The 24465-nt window shown below is 39.7% G+C and overlaps 1 protein-coding gene and 1 long non-coding RNA gene across 2 annotated transcripts in view; one reads left to right on the top strand and one right to left on the bottom strand.

Annotated features, from left to right (window-relative positions):
* LOC309694492 (receptor-type tyrosine-protein phosphatase N2-like) overlaps positions 1-24163 on the bottom strand; it is a 223000-nt gene extending 198837 nt beyond the window's left edge. Inside the window, exons 1-2 of the mRNA XM_082514620.1 lie at positions 23805-24163; positions 11830-11880 (exon numbers count right to left, since the gene is read on the bottom strand). Of these exons, the coding sequence (XP_082370746.1) occupies positions 11830-11880; positions 23805-23892 (139 nt within the window). The 5' untranslated portion in view covers positions 23893-24163. The remainder of the gene's footprint in view (positions 1-11829; positions 11881-23804) is intronic.
* LOC309694619 lies at positions 17265-18149 on the top strand. The gene is made up of 3 exons (XR_014272942.1): positions 17265-17308; positions 17746-17766; positions 18017-18149. It is a non-coding gene; the product is annotated as an uncharacterized lncRNA (long non-coding RNA).
* Positions 24164-24465: the final 302 nt, after the last annotated feature.

The raw sequence follows: 24465 nt of genomic DNA, 5'->3' as shown, positions 1-24465 counted from the left end.
AGAAATGTCTGACAGAACCAGGCCTGACTTATGCGTATAAGACCCAAAGGTGTTCAGAAGAACACTGATTTATAGTATCAAAACCATAATGAAACTCTATATGAGCAACATTATGTCAGTATTATTATATTCATCTGAGTGTGGGGGGTAGTGCAGAAGGACATGTACAAAAGTGACACTTTCCACAACAGCTGTCTTTGTAAAATCTACTGGCTACAAAAGATCTCTAATGAGTACCTGTACAAGAAGACCGGATGTCAGATCAGGAGGCCAAGATGGTTTGAAAGAATTCAAAAAGCTAGCCGAGAGGCCCAAGACCACCAGGCAGGGGACAGCGATCGCAGAGATGGAAAAAACTTTAATGGGGTGAACGAAGTGGTCAAACCCAAGACTTTGTCAAGTGAAGAAGACGTATATCTCCCACCAGGGATAGGTATCCAGCAGCAGATTAAGCCAATGTAAGCATTCACTTAAGCCGACTAAACATTGTATGGGGGTGAAAACAGCAACTGCAGGAACTCTTCATTTGGCCACTAAATAATCCATCAGCCACCAACATGCGGTATGGCAATTTGATGAGCACCGCCCTGGTATATATAACAACAAACCTAGAGACCAAATTATCCACAGATCAACCAACCCTGGTCTAGTTTGACCTATGAGATGGTCTCCAATTTTCAAACAAATATCACTTTGTCATTAGTTTGTTTACAAGGACGTGGCTTCAAAGCAGCTCTATTATAAGATGAAGGGAGTATAGTTGCAGAAATTTCCCTCAAAAGATTCTCAAGCTACACACGTTTGATCAATAACACCACCCACACTGGCCAATTAGTCAAATCAGACAGGCATAGAGCAAATAAGCCAGTGACGGTGGGGGCTGTGTGAAATCATTAAACAAATATGCTTCCAACTCCAGTGAAGTGTTGAGCGTTAACGCCGCATCCTGACCACAGCTCCCATTAATGAAGCACTTCCTGACAGCAAAAGCACCAAGAACTTTTCTTTTTCAGGGAGGTTTTGCTTTGATCTGACTTTGAATTTTTTTTTTCCAGTGAAGCGACTTCATGCAGTGTCATGTATTAGCGGTAAAGGTTTTGATTTATACATGTTTTAAAAATGAAAGAAGATATGCTGAAAATCAACAATATGACCAGTGAGAAGCAAATTCAGATTTGAGTCAGATTCCAGACTGGGCGGGATGTCGACTGTTGAAATGGATGTTCGAGAAACAGTATGCAACAGGGCGCAGATGGGTAATGGGCCAGTAAAGCCCTGCTCCTCTCACGCCTGTTGCCATGGCAATCTCCACCGAGTGCTTTTTAGCTCCCTCGCAGCTAATCAAGGAGAAACAGGGTGGAGGGGGCGAAACAGAGCACCCTCCTTTGTCACAGGGCTTTCTGTGTGTTGTTGTTGTTCCGTCAAGAGCTGACATCGCCCATCTTGGCTGATACAAGGATATATATATATATATATATATATATATATATATATATATATATATATATATATATATATATATATATATATATAAGACCCCAGGTGCAGGCTGTGTAAAGATGCCCCAGAGACAATCCAGCACATAACAGCAGGGTGCAAGATGCTAGCAGGCAAGGCATACATGGAACGCCATAACCAAGTGGCCGGCATAGTGTACAGGAACATCTGTGCCGAGTATAACCTAGAAGTCCCGAGGTCAAAATGGGAGATGCCCCCAAGGGTGGTGGAGAATGACCGAGCTAAGATCCTGTGGGACTTCCAGATACAGACGGACAAAATGGTGGTGGCTAACCAACCGGACATAGTGGTGGTAGACAAACAGAAGAAGACGGCCGTAGTGATCGATGTAGCGGTTCCGAATGACAGCAATATCAGGAAGAAGGAACACGAGAAGCTGGAGAAATACCAAGGGCTCAGAGAAGAGCTCGAGAGGATGTGGAGGGTGAAGGTAACGGTGGTCCCCGTGGTAATCGGAGCACTAGGTGCGGTGACTCCCAAGCTAGGCGAGTGGCTCCAGCAGATCCCGGGAATAACATCGGAGATCTCTGTCCAGAAGAGCGCAGTCCTGGGAACAGCTAAGATACTGCGCAGGACCCTCAAGCTCCCAGGCCTCTGGTAGAGGACCCGAGCTTGAAGGATAAACCGCCCGCAGGGGCGCGCTGGGTGTTTTTTTTTTTTATATATATATTAGGGGTGCAACGATATTCGTATCGATATTGAACCGTTCGATACAGTGCTTTCGGTTCGGTACGCATATGTATCGAACAATACAACATTTGTAATTTATTTTATCAATTTTCCTTCTGACGATGCTGTCTGTGTGGAGCGCTCAGTGAATCTGTGTTCGACTACTCCGCCTAGGCTGCACTGTCGAGCGCAGATCCACTGAGCGCTCCACACAGACAGCATAGTCAGAAGGAAGAGCACAGGGCAAGCTAGCGAGACAGAAGTTAAGCTCTCCTTGCAACAGGCAAATTGACCCTCATTCAGATCTGGCGTTTGGAATTATTTTGGTTTTCATGTGACGTATGACCCTGAAGGTAAGCGAGTCATGGACTAAAGTAAAACAGTATGTTGGATGTGCCATGCAATGCTCAATTACATTGGTGTGAACTAGTGTGTGAGCGCAGTTAGCTCGTTAACGTGTTGGCCGTCTAGCCCCATGCACGGAGCAATCGGCGGTAGCTCGTTAACGGAGATTTGCCGTGTTGTGGCGTTAAGGTCATTTCAACGAGATTAACCTGAAAGCACTAGTGGGAACACAACGAATATGACTGCACATTTACAACGACATCATCCTAGTGCAAAGACAAAAACAACAAGCATGCTACTAACTTTAGCCGAGTCATTTAGACAGCCGTTAGCACATGATTCTCCTTATGCTGCTGAGAATATAGCCCAGAAGAAGCGGATAGTATAGCTTTTATTTTGGAAAGAGCCATTTCTCTGTAATAAACTCTCTTTTCCAAAGATGAGTGATTCCTCAATCAGATACAGGGCTTGCAATATCGCTAGCCCGACGTCCCGGAGCTAGCAATTTTTTCAGTCGGGCTACCAAAATCTATCTCTTCCCTGCCCGTCGGGCTATTGTAGGAAAAATATATGTCAATGCTTTTGCATTCTTTCAGAAATGTAGCTGGGTAATTATGTCATTGGCATCGGTGAGCCACTGTCAATATGTGACATATTGAAGTCGCGTTTGAATTTGCGCTTGTTTTTTTGCTTTCACTTTGCAATCGTGCGAACTGTGTATAGAGAGCGACAGCACTGATCTGTGAGTGATGATAATTTGTGCACCAATTCCTCTGACATCGTCTTATTAATCGTTAGCTTACTATGCAAACATGACAAGTGAAATCTCCCGCAGCAAGCTTAAACATGTGAGAGGTTGATCGCGCAGAGAATCGCTGAGCTTATGTGAGTGCGCGTGTAAAAGCATTTCAGTTCTGCTGAGCCAAATAAGACAGGTCAGGGTGAAGAAGTGACAGCCAAATAAAAGCTTACCACAAAACGGAGAAGTTATGACAAATCAGACTATAAGGCAAAAAGAAAGTGCAGCTTTATGGTTTCATGGACAAAATAATTTCTGTGGCTGCAATATGACGAGCTAAATAACCAGGGCTGCACATAAGTGGTCCACAGGTGCGCATTCGCTGTCAAAATAAAAAACGCGCACAAGGGTTAGGGTTAGGGTTAAATTTAAAAACTGTACTTTTGAGTTAAAATATATATTTATAATTTTAATAAATGACAAATTAAAAATGCATGAACATTTTTTTTGTATCGAAAAAATATCGAACCGTGACACCAAAGTATCGAACCGAACCGAACCGTGAATTTTGTGTATCGTTGCACCCCTAATATATATATATATATTTATATGACAATAATTCGTTTTGGGACAAACAACTTATTATTATTCTATTAATGAGCTTGAGGTTCTTTTTTTGCATATTTATGGAGCCCTCGTAAAACATGAAGAGTTGCTGTTTGGTGTTAAAGTGGAAAATAAATAAAATAAAAATAAATAAAGAGAATCTGGTGTGTGGGGCAGGTGGTGAGTGAAGATTGAGCTGTTCTTGCCAAAAATCTCCTGCCTTTTCAATTTGCTGTGTGAGAGCACATGAAGGCACATTTCATGTTGCTTGCGGAGAACGTTCTCCCTCAGGGACTGCCGAACTGTCCGAACTGCATACGGACAGGCTGACACTGGAAGGCAAAATCCAGTGACTGGTGATAATAAAATGACATGCCCCTGGCATGACGCACTGCCTTTGGACTTGGACACTGTGCCATTTGGACACAGGACTGTAGCCAGCTCTCATTATTATTCTGTTGGACATTGTGACACAAAACTTGATGTTTGTCCTATGTACAAGTTTAAGATCCATAGTGAAATTGCTGATGTGCACCTGCGAGTAGCGAAAGCAGGACTTTCAGGGACCTATGAAAGCAGAGGTCCAGGAGTGCACGCCCTTGAAGGTTCACCTTGCTTTTTAGGGGTGAAGTCACGTAAATTTTCCTCAGGTAATTTGTTAAAGTGTCCTAACTTTTGTTTAGATGTTCACAAAAAGAACACTATATGGTTAAAGTAAACCAGTCTAGAAAAACACATCATATTCGCACTCTTGTACTTGTATAATCAGCTTTTGTGAAGACCCCCCTGGTCTTTTGACCTAAACTAAAAATCACAGGCTATTACCGTTTTTACACTCTTATTAGCAAAGCCACAACAGCACTCAGCCTGCAGTAAGCAGTTGAGAATAAGCTTTCTTATAGCTTAGTTAACCAATGTCAATTAAAGAGCGCCTGGAGGCCATACTCTCTGCTGGAAATCAGTATTTCTGTGCTGAGCAAGCTTCTTCAATGTGAGCTCTATTACAGCTCTGACAGTAAAGCCAAGGGACCCAATCAACACCTGGAGGGCAGCACAGACTCCATCACAGAGCGGGAGATGAAAGGCATGTTCCAACTGGACTATAAGCTTGGAAAAAACACCTTTTTCCTCACAGACGTCCACACGTTTGGTGAGAATTGTTTTTTCTCCTGGATTGCTGTCTGTCTTACGCTGATGTTCTAACACAGTCTGTACCGATGAACCCGATGGGAGCTGTATCCTGAGGAATACCTGTGTGTCGAATCCCGTTAACTTTGCGGTGCTAAGTGAAATTTGAATTTATAACACAGGACAAGCAGTTTGATGTGAGACAAAATCACCGATGTGAAGTTTACAGGATTATCTGCAATTGATTTTCACCTGTGTATTCAATCAGGTATGTTTCACTTTATGAATCACGTTGAGCAGCGTGGAGCCATTTTCATCAACATCTCATTAAATTTGCAACCTCCTAGTGAAGAAAGCAAAACATCTAAGGAGTCACACGTTGCTCTCAGAAGCTCAGTGATACACGACCTCAACAAAAAGAAAAGTCAATATTGGATTTAATAACAGTTTAATAATTTCAGCACTTTGATGTTGTCGATGGACATAATACATTTATATCCTCAATATCTAAAATTGATATTGAGCTACAAAAAATGAAAAAGAAAAACAGACTGTAAAAGATTAAAATAGGATAGGATTAAAATGAAGCTAGTTTAATGGGTTTGTAGTTTTATTATTTACAGCACTTTTAACATGGAAAGCAAATGTTCTGCTTCGATTGTGTTTAGTTGTTTTACTGCAGTCGTACTCGTTACCACTTTTATATTGAAATACTTTTGCTGGAGCTCTGCAAGTTTTACAAATATGAACCCTCCAGGAGTCTAAATCCATCGGAGCCAAAACTGAGTCTTGAACCTGAATATTTTATTAGGCTGGTTGTGCATTTGGTCTGTTTTCTGAAAATGTTTTGGGGCCAAAGAGGTTTTACTTTTTCAAATACTGAAGAAAAACTTGGAAAAACTTCAGGTAGAGATTGTGAGTAGGCAGCTTCATTTTAAGGAATGAATAATAAAATTAATTGATTAACAGCTGATGAAATGGGTTACCAGAATCACCATTTCCAATTCAGATCCAGTAAGGCTCTGATGAATAATAATTAAGTATTTGGCTTTTGGATAGTCAATGGACTAAATATCAAAAATATAAATTAATAAAAAATACAATTTTTACATTATTACTTTATTAAAGTACTCACAGTTGCATCCTTACTTCAAAAACTGTTAGAAAACTGTAAGTTCAAGCAGCCATTCTTATCTCTATGGCCAGACTCAGATGCATGCTGGGGCTAAAAATGAACACCAGCAGAAGCTTCTACACTACAAAAAATGTCTGTCTGTACAGATGGTTATGTATTAAATCGCTGCATCTGACTGAATTTAGACAGTTTACCGTATACGATACGTGAAGTGATAAAATGGCCTGTTTTCATAATATTACCACTTAATTCCTGATCACACCTCCAACGGGAGTAAATTAGACCCTCTTACTTAGATAACACTGTCTGATAACTCACTACTGTGTCAGTCTGTTGTTGTGACAGGGACTTTCTGCAGCGTAATAAAGCTGACCCCGGCGTTCAATGTTCTGGCTCTAAATGCGGCAATGCTGAAATGACAATCACAATGAAAATGTCAAGTCGGCGACCAAGCTGCGTCGTGCTGCTCAGTTTGCCCGCCCTTTTTCCTTTTATACCCGCTAATGTCAAGGTCACTTGCTTGAAAATAGCAAAAAGTCCACAGAGGTGGGTGGACTCCATCATCACTTCTTACTGAACTGTGGAGTATTGCGTCAATCCATGGAAACTGAGTGATACCGTGGGTGCTCTGGACTCCTCCAGTTCTAGTTTACAAAGGGTCCAATTCACCTTACTGGGTGACTTTGCAATGTATGAAAGTTACAGTGAAGGTGTTTATTATTATTATTACTTATTTAATCTAGCAAACATCTATTCCTGATTTTATGATCCAATGTCAGGAGAGTTAAAAAACTTGTTTCGGTCATAAATTTTAAAAAGAAAAGTGTACAAACATACATGGAAATATAGTTAATAATACAAAAAAGCCTGAACTCTAGGTTACCTTTTATTTTACATAATCTTTTTATAGTGTTCATCTACGAGCAGCTGTCACCTTTTTCCAGCATTCAAATAGTTCCCAGTCATCAGATAAAACGAACACCCTGCTTCCTGAGAGTATTGAGATATCATTTCAGCTAATACACTTTCTTTTTGATGCAGAAAAATGTAGTGAGGGAGACAATGTCCTCAGCTAAACAATATCAGGCTCAGTCAGTGTTTTGTTGTTTCTTGCAAAGAGTATATGGCCAGCTCAGGCAATCAGAGTTGCCAATCACCAACACAACAGGCTCGCATTGTCTACGGCAGCAGCTTGACAGCAGCTATTGAGGCAGGTCAGACACACTGTGCATGAGAACAATGGCTGGAGGTGCAGTCACCGTAGCTTCTCCCCCATGAGAGCCTCGCTTCACATGACTCAGCTACGAGGAGCTTTTCAGTCTCTTTCAAACTCAAAGTGTGGCCAAACTGACAAACAGCACCCCCACAGTGATGCCAGTAAATCATTTTAATGCCCAAGTTGATAGATGCGATGTGAACACGTAAATAAGGAGAAACACATCGTGTTAGTGTTGGGAAATGACCACTCAAAAGCTGGACACCTTTTCGTCTGGAGAAACGCAGCACAGTGAACACTAAACAACCATCTAAGTGAGAGCCGAGAGGCTCCTAAAGATCTATGAAAGAGGCAAAGCAATAAATTGTATTTACTACCCAAAGGCAGTGAGGCAAAAAAACCACACACTTCACAAAACTGTGTGCACCAGTGAAATGTGCAGAAGAGCTGAGATCCTTCTCCCCCTGTTTAGCTGCTGTCTGACCATAGTTACAGAGCCGTGATGAAAAAAGGTACAACTTTGCTTCTTTTTACCATTTGAAACAGTGAGACCATTATTGGGTTGACCTGCTGAGAATGCTTTTTTTGCAAAATGTTGTCCTGGAGACACCTACTGTTACAAGAACAATAACAAAGGCGCTTTTGAGTGCTCTGGCAAGTGTTTTGTGTCGGATACGGAAAGATTTTTTCGCAGCTTTGCAAGAGTCCCAAACAGTTCCAAGACTCTGCAGGTCTGCAGCAGATGCTGTTGTTGTTTGACTCGTGAATATTAGCTCAACAGCCAACACTGCCAACTTATAAATGGTAAATGGATGTTTCATCCACCCAATTTTCACACAAAAGCGCTTTTTTTCTACATCTTAGTGCTTTCTATCACACATTAACACTCTAATGATGAACACAGTATCTTGCCAAAGGACACTTGCAGACTGGAGCAGCCAGGAATTGAATCACCAAACCATCCAATTGTTAAATATCCTGCTCTACCTCCTGAACCATAGTCAACCCTTCTCATGTAGAGTCATGCTTCGCCATGTGAGCATCACATTTGAAAACACTTTACAGTCCATCACAGCTCCCTCAGACACCATGAGACATCAGAGGAACAGTGCTCTGCTGGCTTATCATAATAGCAATAATAATGTATACTTTATTGATCCCCGTGGGGAAATTCCTCCCAGCCCACTGAAGGAACAGTGGGCTGGGAGGTCAGTTCCTTCATCATAATTACGCAAATTCTCACGATCAAAATACAAACAGTAATTATACAATTTTAAAAAATCTTGTCTATGGTCTTCAGTTTGTGATTCTAAAGCTGGTTAACAGAAAAACAGGAGAATGCAACTTCCCTGAAGGACGTGAACTGGACTTTGACTTTGACCCGATTTTCACCAAAATTAAATCACCTCGAGCTGTTTTCAGTTTCATCATTTTTTACTTTTAAATTTTAGATATCAACAAAACAAGAAAAATAACCTTTATCATATTCTATCTTCACGCACAAGACCCCACACCCACCACTGCCTCACCCTCTGCACTGAGCTTGAGCTCTACCATCTGTATCTACCATCCCATAAAAATTAAACATGATATCTTAAAAACGACCAACGTTATACTGCTGACAAACAGATAACTAAACCGATTACATACATAAATATGCTTAGGGGCTACCAAAGAATGGGACAAGCACTAAAGGGTCAGGGCCCATTCCCACGCCATACAAGACCCACTCATGAAGTAAAACAAATGTAAAGCTAAGCTCAAAATAAAGGCAAAATTTGTACTTTATATTCTACAATTGAGGACACAAACGTCTTTCAGTACAATAGTAAATTAGCTGTTAGTATCGTAATTTTGCCACGTAACCAAAAAAAGGACATTTCTTTGTCTGAGTCAGAGAAAGTTGCCTACCAAGGACTGAAAACTACAAGAGTGGCGATTGAGGATTTAGCTGCAAGCCTGTTCTGATGTGCGTTCATCTGCCGCTTAAATCATGCTGCACAGTTTTAGCTGGCACAGGCTCCAGCCAATATCTCCTTATCAGGCATGAAAACATACATATTTATCTAATAAAAAGGCAAAAACAAATTGGGCACATAAGCCACCAACGTTACATCATTTTGACAAAGCAAGTCATCGGGTCAAAAAAAACAAGGTTTCCTGCTTTAGATTGAATTAACCTTAAAATAGAAAAAGAAACATGATGCAGTTTATTTATTGTATACAGCCATCAACATGTTTTTACTTGTAAAGCTGCCATTTCCCTCCATCACTTCTTTGAGACCCAATTTACATGTTGCAGATGACACATGACGGATGTTACTGGAGGCAGTCACAACAACACAGACGGAGAGCCCGCCTGAGCTCAGCTAAATATAAAATCCACCGTGGACATAATGATTTTCTCACCACAGGAGACACACGCTTTGTCTTTCACTCCCTCCTGTTTTGTCAGAATAAGATTACGGAGCGCATTTTTAAAAGGACAGGAAATGACCAAGCGAATAAATCTCACACACACACACACCCTGCCGGTCAGCTGGGCACGCACCTGTACCTCCTAACAGACCATTCACATGCTTAATGACATCATAACATATATTATTCCATTCTGTTATCTCTGCTGGCTCTGTCTGTGCCTTAAATCCTGCAGAGCTGTTGATAAGGGAAGCCTGTTCTGCACAGCTGATAGCTTCCCAGTAAACCGATGCATCCTGATGATCGCTGGTTACAGAAAACAAAAGGCTGGCCATAGAGATCTAGAATGAACTCTGCAGGGTAACGTGGTTATCTTCCCACCAGACCCAGTTAAGTATGAGATAAAAACGTTTCCAGGATTCAAAAAGACATTTTCTGTGACCGGCTTTCAGGTTTTGGGCTTCTTTTTTTAAATTCTAGGTTGATTCTCAGCAGGGGTGTCTTTCCTCTCGTAGCCAGAGAGGCAGCAAGGGAAAGAGTAAGGCAGCTGTGACTGTGTGTAATTATAAAACACAACACTTGATTCTAAAGAGGGCAGCATGAATTTTCTAATAATGCACACATTGACACCGTGTTTGCATAATGTGAATAGTAAGCCAACATTTGAAAAGTTGTTATGGACAACAGTGTTGTTCAGGGGCCTTCTGACTACTACAAAGTCCAGGTGTTTTCTTAATCTGAGCACAAACTCCAGGTTTAAAAAGATAAATTACACACGTAAATACAGAAAACTGCATTTCCATCAACGGCCTCTTGATGCTGACCCCAGAAGTGAGTTAATCGTCACAAGTACTCATCTTAAAATACACAACTTCAAAGCAGAAATAAACATGTTTATCACCTGGAATAAAGAAAATTGCTTGGTGTCTATTGCTAATTCCCTCCCAGGGAGTTGAATATGTATCTAACTCAATCATGTAATATCAGACATACTTTATATCTAAAATCATAACGCATAATTGAGTGATAAGTGGTGCAACAGAACACTTGTTCTCATTTCTCTCATATTAATCTGATATTTTGTTTTTCACCAGCTTAAATCTCATTTAATATCACGGTGACTCACAGATCAACATTTCTAACCAGCTAGCTAAAGGCTAATAAATTTTCAAGGGTTGAAAGTTCAAATGTTTCAGAGCATTTTGCAGAACAAAAAGACATCAAAAACACAATGGGTTTTTTCATAATCACTCACCAATTTAAAAAATGCCATTCAAAGAATATAGGTGTAATTTAGTTGATAGGAATAGCAAAATTTGCCATAGAGCTCTGAGTAGTGATCATAAAAGATGCATCAGAAATACTAATTTTTAAAAATTTTGGTGTTTAACAAGTTCAGTATACCCAGGGCATCTCTCTGTTATCTAGATTTACTTACCCTAACACTGGCTGTAAGGCCAAGCTTTACATGATGCTGATTACTATCTTGCTAAGCTAACTCAGCTAACTCAAGGTTTCTCCTCTACGTTCGCATGAAAAGAGTAGTGTTGGCAGCATCTGACCAATCACAAGTCTTGATATGTACAGTGGCAACAGAGTGGCTGATTTTTCAAAGGAAGATGAAGCTGTACTATTAAACTGTATATTAATTAAGTATTACTTAATTGTATTGTTATTATTACAAACAATCATGGAACAAAGTTGCATTTAAAAATCTATATTCAATACTGATGTTCAACAGGAAAAACAAAGACATTAGATTTGACACAGACATTTAACAGAATATTGATTTGTCAGTAACCAAGGATTTCTTATCTGCTGATTTCTAATCTGGAGATATGAAAAATCACTCTGGTTCGCAGCATAAGTTACCAAGGCGATCTCCACCACTTTTGTAGAACTGAAAATCCAGGCTTAACCCTGAAGTTAGCTGGATAAGATGAAACCTCTGGACATATTTTCTCTCCTCCCAAGCATCAGAAACCATCTGTAGTGCCTTTTCATGTATACTGCAATCGATATGTGTTTAGTTGTACTTAGATAAAGCTTGCTTACCGTTGACGCAGATCTCATACGGTGAACACAGCTCGTTCTCGAAAAGGCAACCTGTTAACAGAGAAAGATACAAACAACAACTACTTAGCAGGTTCACATGGAACCAGTTTACACAGATGTTTGCAATATTACCTCTTTTGGGTATTCTCAGTCGAATACTATTTTTCCACAAATTTCTTTCTCGAAACTTTTCATGCAAATCTACTTGCATGCAAATTCCAAAAGACAACATCTGTTTGAAACAGCTCTTTAATTCTGGCTTTACTGGAGTAACTGAGATATGTGCACCTCTCAATTACTGTTTTATTTTAAGACCGCAAAGTGAGAATAAGTGACTTATTAAGACGTCATCCCTTGGGGAGTTTTATATATTGCTACATTTGTCAGCCGTGGGCAGCAAAAGCCTGCAGTTATCCAGAGTTAACTCCGGGGCGAGGGGGGAACAGGATGATGCATCGAACCAGCTCCTTCACTGCTCCGCTGGGAGAGGAGAAGAGGCAGCTATATTTTATTCTATCCACTTGCAGGAGATCTGGCAGCATACAGGATACTGTTACACTTGATGTCTCTGTGCCTGCCCGTCTCTGTCCTGCAATCTTGAAATAGCTGTGTAACATAATGTTCTGCAAACACAAACAGGATTTACAGTATTATACATTAGCAGTGTTGATTAGTTGGGCAGCAGTTGGCTCGGTGCTCTCCACGGAGCTCAATAAGAATGGAGCGAGATATTGCTTTAAGGTTTTTAATCAGTCTTCTCTGTCTGCAAACATCTGACTCAGATTCTGGTGATAAAAATATGAAAACTATCTGTGTGTATGTTGTTAAAAGAAACCTTAACCTAAAGCATCACAGAGGAAAAACAAAGTGCTGCAGAGGATTGAGTGGATCTGTTTAGTAGAAGCAGGTGTAAGCCATGTGCATTAAGTCTGCTTCCTGAAACGGCTTGACAATAAAAGCCTTCTACCGAGAAAACCTGAGAGTGTCTGATTGTTGCAAACAACAAAAGTCAGCGAGGTTAACCACACTGTAACTGTAAATCTACCACTATCCTCTACCCCCCACAGCTATAATAAATATTAGCACTACTCCTACTACATAGCACTGCACAAAACCGCAGCTCAGAAATCAGAAGTTAGACTACAGACCGTACTGCCCACGTTTCTCCAGATGATGACTTTTGGTTTTAAACTTGCACCTGCAATGTTGCTCTATTTTTTTGCAGGTGCAGCTTTGCTCCATCCACAGTGTCACACACAGATCGCGGGACATTTGGTCACCTTTTCACGATTATGGTTCAACAAACCACAATTCCCCAAATTATTCCCAATGCATATACAAGAAGCGTTCATTTTATATTAAGAATAGCCTAAAAAACGTAATTACAGATTTGACAAGAAGTGTGTGACTGTATATCTGTGTTCATTTACAACTCAGTTTTGCTATAAAAAGTAATAACTTTTTATCCAAAATGAACATTATACATTATAAAGGAACATTACAAAAGGAAAACACCCTTGAAAAGTTAGTGTAGATGTTGCACAATTTGTCCACCGGAGGGCGCTGTGCAATCTCCCTGTTGGCAAGACGTGTTTCAAATTTTACAAACAAGCAGCTGATGTGAGCAGAGTCAAGTAGAGCACAAACCAGTAATCCACCACTTATTATACCATTATAACAAGATTGTTCTTAAACAGACCTGTCATATCATCTTATTAAAAACTAATAAATAACTGCATATAATATATGCTTTGTGAATCTGATTTCTAAATCACCAAATATCAACATCAGTCTAAAAAACCTTAAATTTGTCAAGCATATTTATGAGATAAAATCTATAGAGATTTTTCTACTGACAAATGTTCTCTAAACTAGCTAGCTCATAATTAAGCCAACATGATATTAAGTGCTATAAACACACTACATAACACATTTCAGTAGGTCAAACCAGAAAAACAAAGGTTCAAAAATCCCCTCGTGTTGACTTTTATTATTTCCAGTTGACTCATTTTCAAACAGAAGCAAACTTCTAAAATATTACATGAACTTGCACGACGTGGGACGCTAAACTTACTGTATTACTGTACTGTATCTGTCAAGTGGAAAATGGCATGTATCACTGCAATGTGCTGCATAAATGTGTGGGGAACATCTAAAAGCAGCATAAATACCAGAAGCCTAATTTTTCTGTGCCAAATGCTGCGTCATAACAAGACTGTAAATGTCTGAAATATAACTTTTGTTAACAAAAATCTGTTTACATGCGAAAAGTTTACTTAGAGAAGAAATGCACAACAACTTATTTGCTGTTTTGAAGTGAAAATAAATCAAGGACCCTTTCGGAGTTCCAGCTCACTTCTTTTTACCCATGATGCAGTTTGTGTCTGATGGAGACATAACAGAGCAAAGCCATTTGCCATAAGCTTGAGTCTTGTTTTCCGGATATTTTTTATGTTTCTGTTTTTTTGTAATTAAAAGGAGAATCGCCCACAGCTGTATTTGTTTACATCTCTGCGGAAAAAAAGATGAATAAATCACAGCAGTTTCCAGCAGAGGAAACCTTGTTAAAAGCCAAGACACGTAAGAAAGAAATGCTGTTTACAAAGAGCCCGAGTTTCATTACGGCAGCTTTGAGGCGTTCGTGCAGCATTTGGACCACTTTCTGCATAAAAAGCATAAAAAGAACAAAAAAATATGCAAGCAAGTAAATGGATACAAAGATGCTAACAAATAGCAGGGAATTACAATGTTGGAAAACCAAACGCTGTACAGATTAGCTTTTTCTGGGTTTTTGGTTGATTTTTGTGTCACTGTTTTTTTTGTGTGTGCGTGGGAGGGGGGAGGGGGGGGGGGGGTCAGAGTAGATCTCACATGTTTAAAACTATGTGAACGCACCAAACCTCTAAATTCTTTATACTTTGGTTCACACTTTCTCCAGGGTCTCTTTCTTTGGACATTGGCTACTTTCACACTTTTTACACTGTATTATGTGCACTGTGTCCTTACATTTCTGGGGAAAGTATAGGACAAAAGTTCCAGGCCTAAACTGTCTAACTGTCTACAGCCAATTAACATTATCTAAAAGAAATGTCCTTAAGAAAAAATTAGCAAAGACCTACAACAGGACCTGAGAAGCGCATTCTCGCTTCAGCTAATCTCATCCGAAATGGTCTCAATGCAATATTAGCTCTCAAAAAGATGTTGTTAAGGAAGGGAACTAAGGAGAAAAGGCTGAGGTATGCCAAACTGCACATGAACTGGCCTTAAAATCAGTGGCAACGGGTCGTGAAGGAGTAATGAACTCAAATATAAGATTTTTGGGTCAAATTGTTCTTAATGTACAGAGGCTGGAGAGAGAGGTGAGTGTCTACAGCTGTCTGTAAAGCACAGTGGAGGCTGTGTCATGGTTTGAACTAACAATGTTTGCAAACACTGCCAATGCAGTAAAAGCACACATAAACAGAAATGCACAAAAAGTCATTTGTCCTTTTCTTTGATCCAAACTTCACTGTTCTACAAAAACCTCCTTTACAAGCTGGAGTTCGTTTATGTATGTTTAAAAGATAGTACTTAAGTATTGTCAAACAGGGTACAAACACTATGATGATGATTCTTTTGATAATTATTGCTAATTCATTAATGTCTAAACTATACATTTTAAATATGACAGAGTCAATGTAAATGTCCACAATAAACTTCATTGTGCTTCCAAAAGAAGACACTAAGATAAAACAAATAAAATCAAAAGTAAGGAAATATAAACATTTTTCCCATTTCACTCCCAAGTAAAAGGCTTCTCCAGTCAGTCGGAGGGTGATGATAAAGAAGATGACTCTGCATGCTCCTTTTGGACTTTTGCTGCCACCCCAAGTTTCTTCTCTCTGGTTTCCTCCCTCTTTAGCAGCCGAGTGTGAAATAGGTTGCAGCATCGCGCTGTGGACCGAAGCCAAGGCGGCCACACGGGAGGAACAGAATTTCAATCAGCTTCACCCTGTGAGCAAAGACCAGTGTCCAGGCTGTGGCCTTTAATGCCTCCTGACAGGGCCATTTTAAAAAAAGAAGAAGAAAAAAAACACTACATGTCCCACAATGCCATATGTCTGTTTGTATAAGAGACCTGTTGATCTTGAGGGAAAGGGGCTGGGGCCAGAGAGTTAACTCAGCGCATTCATTAGAAAGATACTTGGATAAAACGTTGCATTGGCAGATGGATGGATGGTATTTTTTCTATATATATTCAAAGCAGATGCACCCATAAAACCTTTAAATACACTTTACTAGCAGCTAAACTTTATGCATTGGAGCGAGGCGTGTTCTTTTCAAACTCCCGAATTGACTATGTGCAATTATTGCCCTCTGTCTCTTTAACAGCAGACAACTCGCAGCATTTCCTTCAACCTTCTCCTTTAATGTTCTGTTTTCCACCACACAATGTTATCTGTGCAGCAGTGTTTACATCTCCGGACAGCAGATAAAAGTGGAGGCTGCAAGACGCAGCCTTTTAAAAGCTTTCCCCGCCTTAGTACTGTTATTTTTAGTCTGTCTAAAGGCTGACTCACTTTTAGGTTTTTCCCATAGCTGATAAAAAAGGGGCTTCCTTCGTGGCAGCCTGTGTGTTGTCTACCTACACTGTATATATGTGTAAGTGGCACATGCATCCTGTAGTGTACTATGGCTTCCTTTTCTCTCTTTGTTTTTTCAGCCCATTTTGTCTGGGCTTCAGCTCTGAGAGAAAAGATCAATCACAACATGCCCGACATGACTTCTAACAATTTAGACAGACACAAAAAGAAGGTTTTGGAAGGAAAGACAGTATTGGATTTTTTTTGTAATCATTATTATTTTGTTGCAGCAAAGCAGGGAAATCCATTTCCCAATTTGGAGGTGTGCACAAACACCCCTTCTTAAATTGGAAGTAATCTCTCTTCATCATCCCCGCCTCGGTCTCCTACAGTCACAAAACAACTCCCTCCGTCCCCTTCCCTCTCCTCCTATTATCCTTTTCATCCACATCCACCTCTATCCATCTCTTCCACAGACTTTTCAAAGCCACAGCATTGATCCATAGTTGAATGAAGCAGCAAAGCACTGCTTTACTGTCGCTCTTCATTACATCTGGAGTGCACCGTGCAGAATGTGGAGTTTTAATTTTTCCAAGAACCAAATGTGCATTTTTTGTGCAGGCACATTGAATCATTTAGTCTTCTATTGTTATTTTGGTTAAGCTTGAATGGCATTCAAAAAGACTTTACTTAGAGGTAAAACAGAACATAGAAACACCTGAAATGTTGGATCTAAAACTTTAATGCACAGGAAAGCTCAGGGCACATTGTTGGATGGTATAAATAAATCTTTCAGGGAACACTGAACAAAGTTTTACTTGTTAAACTTTATCTGCTAGAACTTCTTTTCATATTCAGCTAAATTGCAGCAGAGACTGTATATGTAAAACACAGACAGGTGCCATCTGCATTATACAGTAAGTCAAAGTATCCTCAGTTCTAATGATGCACGGCTTTAAGCCTTAATTCAGTTTAAATGGTCCCGATGAATCATGATACCATATAGCACTATCGTAGCCTAGCGTTAGCGCTTCATTATCTCTACTTGATCTCTACCTTAAAAGAAAACTTGCCTGCCAACTTTCCAACATAGCATTTTCATATGACTGTAGCACACTGCAAAAATGTGTTATTGGAGTTTAAAAAGGGCATTTACAGGATTTTGTATTGCTTTGTACAGTAGCACTGCTATTAGCATTAGCCATGTTGCTAACCACTGGTAGCTACTTCAAGCTATGTTCCTGGAAAAGTTTTAAAAAAATCATATGGCTAGCTAGCATAAAAAGCAATAATCATTGAGAGATAAGCAAAGAATATGTTCATGAATACTCCTCTTCAACCTCTTGTTTTGTAGCACTTGCTGATATTCTTTCTGGTAAGTACAAATTCCTTAAGATTTAAAGTGTAGTAAACCAGAACTATCAATCAAATGTTCAGGCGACAACTTTCAAATTCAACAACATAAATTACATTTAGCAGTTGCCAAAAGCTGTACTGCGATTTGTATAAATATGATTACACATGTAAGCGGTGTGATATTGAAGGTACATGTAACCTCTAATCACTGCTATACACTAAGCAAACATACATGTAACTGATGACTCCCTCCTCTCTATTGTGTTTAGCATGTACATCAGTGATGGAAAAAAACGACACATTTACTCAGTGTGGAAACGGTTGGAAGACATAAATATCCAGGAACTGACTGGGTGCACTCTGGTGAATCCAAGCATCATTGCACGCAGGAAGAACAACAAACCCTGCAGGGCCAAGCAGACACAATTCACTGAGATAACACTGAGAATAGATTCAGTTTCACCTGCACTGTGACAAAAAAGCAAAACGGGGAGATATTAGTCAACACAGCCAGAAACAGCAATCTGTAGCAGGCAGGGATTAAGAAGAAGCAGGGCAGCAGTGAGTGTGGCAGGCTCTTCATCACACCTTCAGTTTCTGCACTGACTCCAGAAGACTCCAGATTACTTGATATATTGATTAATGGCAAGTCATTCTGGCAAATCCTTGAAGCAAATGAAACACCAGCTAGACTTCACCACATGATGATGTCAGATTTATAATCACTCATTTTATTCTTCCCAAACATCATCCAAAAAACAACATTAGCATATTTAATAATGAAAGAAGGACAGTGAAATAAAAAAAATAGGACTTTATTATAAAGCCAGTATGGATCTGCCAAATACCTACAGTTAAAGTAAACCACCTCAGTAGCTCTGCAGGCCTGGCCCGACCCAACCAACCTATCAGCACAAATGAAAAGTTAATGAGCGTTGCCATGGTGACAGTCACACCAGGTGAACAAGCGATGACCTTCTCCACATCCAGGTTAATGATTAAGAAGAATGACATCTCAGCATAGTCACTAGTTGGAATCCCAGGAGGGAAAATCTGACTCACAAAGAGCCTTTACAACAAAAACTCACTGTGACCAGCACAAGATACATGAACATAAATGATAGATTAATAAGATGATAGAAGCTGATTGGTCTACCAATAACATTTATGACAACATAGTAATTATTTGAACTGTTTAATTACCCAAAAAGCAGCTGCATTATTTTTGGTTTGGGCCTTTGATCGGACAAAATAGGAACAATGGATACCTGAGTTTTTCTGATTAAAAAAAATGTTTTTGTTTATTTGGTTTTGTGTTATTGATTACCAAGTTTCTCAGGGATCATTCATCTATGATACAAGTTCAAAATTGAAGTAAATGGCCCACATTTTATATCCAGTAGAAATGATACAATATTTTAACAGGATGATGTCCCATTCCATCAAAAGAAATCGAAGACTCATTCTATATCTTGTTCAACCGATCTCTACTTCAAAGCCAAAACACAAAATAGATAAAAGTGAAACCCAAAAAGTGGCGATCCAAGCGGTATGTCTGGGCACGGTTCCCACACAAGAGCTTCCACTTCATCACTGAGCACAGATGATTCCAGCTAAGGGGGCATAAGAGAAACTATCAGCAGTGATGGATGATGTTTGGTAGAATACTGTGGTAGGATTGCAGCATCTTGCTGCTGCCTCTGCAAGGCAAAAATATTTCACTTAAGTTATTCAGTCTCTGAACTTTAAAACTAGAATTTTTTAAGTTTCTAGTGTGTGTGAGACCGAGGTGTATGCAAAGAAAGTGAAGATTTGGGTTATTTTGATGGAGAAAGAAAATGAGGCATCGTCTTTGAATATCTGATACTTTAAATAATAAGCAAGTATGTCCAGCCAGGTGTTTGAAGACAAGCACAAATGTCATTTGACTCACTTGTATTCATTAAAAACACAATCGGAAAAGGCAGAATGAGCTAACTGCTTCATTACATCATTACACACTGTAAAGGTGGTAATAATTAGTGTAAACATTAACTATGCAGCTTAGTATTTGATATTTACTGTAGGAGTTTAGCTTTGCCTTTCTCAGGCCAAGCTAAATATTACTCAGGTTTAGGATTACAAGCTAAACTGCCCAAAATGAATGAATAACATGAAGGGCAATAAGAACATTACTGTAGTTTTCATTGCTTGCCACATGAAAGAGTCTGCTAAAGATCATGCTTAAACAGCTTGTTGGCATTATGTTGAGGTTTTGGTTCAAAAGTTCAGAGAATAATAACTGAAACCAAACCTTCATTTTCAAGGCAAACGCTTCTCACCACCCACACTTTTTTCCATCGAACTCCTTCAGTGGCAAAAATCTTTCCTAATCTACTCTTTGTCTGACCTTTTCCAACCATGGAAACCTGTCTTTATAAAAGCTATCTGTGTATTTCAAGACTTCTCACACACACACACACACACACACACACACACACACACACACACACACACACACATTAAAGAAAAAACACACACACATGTGAGAAAAAGCGAGAGATTGCCCGTGCCTTTAAACAAACTGATCATCTTCCTCTGAGCAAAAGAGATTACAACATGATAAACTGCCTTAAAATTTTTAACAAGATCATTGTAAAGTCATTGCTGACTACTCATGAATTTACTCCATCAATCCTTAAATGTTACATGAAATATTACAGCTGTAATGCAGCAACACAGGAGATGAGAGATACCGGGAAAGTATTGGGTCTTGATATCCCCTCTGCACCCTGGTGCTACCGGTCCCTGAAGGCATATTACAGAAACTTTTTAAATATCCAAAGAATATTATGTGCACAAGGTCAGTGTAAAGTCACTTTTGATTAGAAATTAAAATATACAGGTCCCATAAGGGATAATGAAACCCACTCCACTTTCAGGGTAATATAATCCATGTTTACAGTTTCAAGTTCTTTTATGAGGCGGGTTAAAAAAAAAGAGAACGTTATTAACTGAAATCCAGGAAACACTGTCTCTGTTTATAGATGCGACTCACTTTCTATACTTCCATTTTTGGACTTTTCACTTCAATCCTACATTTATCTGACAGATGGAGTATAGATTCAACATGAAACAAGTTAATGCTGCTTTCAAGTAACACCCCAAATTGTCATATAGCAGCGGTATACTCAGAAGTCATTCTTAACAAACACACATGTTCTCGAATGTAATATATTTGCTAAAACGTAGAGTCTGATTAGTGAGATCCCAGAATCTAAGATATCCCAATAAATTTAGGAGAAAGTAACCAATGAAATAGGTCGCGGCAGATGGCCCCGCCCCTCCCTGAGCCTGGTTCTGCTGGAGATTTCTTCCTGTTAAAGGGAGTTTTTCCTTCCCACTGTTGCCAAAGTGCTTGCTCATAGGGGATCATATGATTGTTTGGTTTTTTCTCTGTATGTATTATCATAGGGTCTACCTTACAATATAAAGCGCTTTGAGGCGACTGTTGTTGTGATTTGGAGCTATATAAATAAAATTGAATTGAAGGAAACAAAATGTAAAACAAATGATTAACTAAACGATCTTTTTTTTTTTATATTTAATTGCCTTGTAGTATGATGGCCAGGCCCTAAGTAAGATAAATTCAGTTGTGCAATAACTGTCCGGGTACATAAGGAAAAATAAATCAATTCTGATACACAATATTATGTTCAGTTTCCCTTAAACAGTATTGCGATGGAAGCAGTTTAAGAGTAGACGGTTATTGTTGCCAGAGTGTGCCAGAAGCAAAGAAAAAGAAACTTACTTTCACTTTGTCTCCCTTGAGGTTTAATACATGTAACAAATGTCTTTTTTTTTATTAAATTATACAGAAAACTAGATTTACTTGATATTTCGATGCAAAATATTAACAAAACAAAAGAGTAGATCTACTTATTGAGTACTAAAACTCATACAGAAACAGAAGCCTGTGCGGTGAACATAACCGAGCATTCATAAACTCCAGGCATTTCTCTGAGGACATGGTGGAGACCAAAGCCAGAGCTATAAGACAGTGACCAATGGGAGCAAAGCACTCAGGGATGCAAAAAACATAACTCCAGTGAAAAATATTGCAGCTCAACAACTCTGGATATCAAACTAGGTACATGTTTATGAGCATATTCCCAATATCAAAACCAGTCGTGAAAAAAACAAACAGCAAGTTGAAATCTTACATGTTTAATTTGCTTCCAGCTCCTGGAAATTGCTCTGCGCTGTGTGGCAACTGCAACTTTACACAAACAAGCCCAGGAATCATATTTCTCCAAGACAGTGACGGAAAAAGACTGAAACAAAGGGAGACCCATAGCATGCACCCAACTTCCTACTAACAATGCGATGGACCTTAATTTACAGATGATAATTATGACCACTAGCAAGAACCACCAGCTGACACTGATGACGCAAAGCGAGGATTATTTCTTGTTTGCCCCATTTGGAACATTGCTACACCTGTCGGCTTGTTAATGCCACCGACTGCTCACTGATCAGTCAAATAGCGCAAAACCAGACGCAGGACATAAATCACGCCACCTACATTCTTGTGATGCAAATAAAACAGCATCCAGCTTCACAGTGCTGCTGGTGTTCAATGACTCTAAATGGTCCCTTTAAGTTGGAGACCTGTCAAGTAGCAAAATAATGTAAAGGTACAGTACAGCATTTTAAGGAAGAAATGTCAAAACAGCACCACAGGTCCCTACAAACGTGACAGCAGTAATAACAGGTGCTGCTAATATGAGTAAAACCCTCTCGTCTGATGTATTTCAGATTTGTTTATTCCTGCTCCTTCAAAAACATGAACGCTGAAATGGAGACTTTGTCTCTGCTGCTCGTCTCCACAGCTCCACGTGTCCTGTGGTTGCCATACTCTCTGTATGCTGGTTATGTAATCACAGGGAAAGAGGAGAAGGAGGAAGAGGAGGAGGGTCTTGGATACATAGATACACACACCTCCCTCTCAGCACCAGCTTCTTCCTGCTGTTCGTCCCGTACTCACCATCGTATACAGCAAATCTCTGTATCAGTCATGCTTGCAGGCTCCAGGTCTCAAGTCATTGGGGGAATATGAGCTATTTGACTCTATTTATAGACTCTACAGTGCAAGCGAGTGCGTGCACTCTTCTCCAGACACACGCACATGTTTAAATTTCCGATCAATAGCTGCCTCTGTCAGGAGCGCAGAGCTGGAAATTTGAGAGTGCATGTACGATCCCATTTTTCATTGCTTTGCAGTGATGTTATCACTGATGGCTGCTTTTGTTTACAAGCGGGTGTAAACAACCCAGAAGGGCCGTGTGTACGATCCCTCTTTCTAATTTCTACATTTTGAGTGTTGAATCATTAGCTTCAGTCTTTTTTAAAAATAAATATATTCTTAAAACAATTTTAATAAGATCTGGTATTTTCTCTACATTAATTTAAATATTTAATTTGTGGCTGTTATAGTTTTTATTTTAGGTATTTTATGTATGATGCCCGAGACCAATTTTTAATATTTGAGGTTCTTTTTTGGGTTTTTTTACATTTCTTTCCTTTTTAAAAATGTAAATATATGTGCTAACCACGATTAACTAGCATATTTTGCAGGAGTTTCTGGTTTGTGCATTCTTCAGATTATTCAATAGTTCCATTGCTGTCACAAAGACTTCAGGACTGGCAGATTTAGGCCTGTTTTCACAGTGTAAAAAAGCTCATTTAGCTGTGTACGCTTCACTGTGTCATGGTGTGTTGCTCTAGCAGATTTCCTGTGATGTTCCTGGGAGCTCTGGCACACTGACAGCGGATTATTGCGCTGGAAATGAATCGCAGGATCGCCGTGTTTGTTTTTCCTGCGCTCAGGTGAAGCTGCGGTGAATCAGCCTGCCGGTTCGTGGCAGTTCGCTGATACAATATTTACACAGACCACAACAGAAACAGTCTGCCCCCCAGGTCTCTCTCCAAAATGGCTCTGAGGATAACTCCACAGGGCGCGGACGGAGCTCCGCTCTGTTCATCACGGAGAAAATAATCACCCGTTAATTTACTCACCGAATCGCCTGTCAGCAGAAGCGGGGAAGGAGCTCAGGGAGGCGAGGAGGAGGAGATGGTGGAGGAAAGAGAAATGCAAAGGATCCATGTCTCGTCTGGGTTATTCTCTCAAGTGTTAAAAGGACATTTTTGGTTTGGTTCTTCTTCTTTCCCAGTCAGAGCGGCCCCTTCGCAGCCGGAGGAGCGGAGGAGACGGTGGATGGATGTTGGAGGAGAGGAGAGAGGATGCTGGGCGTTTCTGCTGCTGGAGGCTCGAGCTCTCGCAGCATCAAAACACAAGCACTCACACACTGTACTTCCGATAGACATTTTCCAAAATAAAAGCTCAAATTAAAATAATAATTATTAAAACTTTAGAAACACACACAGGGCGGATCTACTGCGGTGGCATGGGGTGCCACCTTAATTTGCATAGTGTTCTTTTTAAAAAATAAGCTTTCATTAATACTTTAAAAGTAAGACTGAACCGACAGTGCAGTTTAATGACATTTTGTGTAAATTTAAGTATGTAATCAAATTGTTACATACTTAAAGTTACACAAAATGTCAGTAAACTGCACATATGTTTTTGTGAATGAAATGTTTAATTATGCTAGGGTTTAAGCCAATAAAAATTACAGGCAATGTTTCATGAAACGTGTATACTTACTGCATTTGATGC

The sequence above is a fragment of the Aulonocara stuartgranti genome (assembly GCF_965226115.1).
Source record: "Aulonocara stuartgranti genome assembly, chromosome: 18".
Lineage (NCBI taxonomy): Eukaryota > Metazoa > Chordata > Actinopteri > Cichliformes > Cichlidae > Aulonocara > Aulonocara stuartgranti.
The sequence above is the reverse complement of the archived record's forward strand: the minus strand, read 5'-3'. Positions and strand labels throughout refer to the sequence as shown.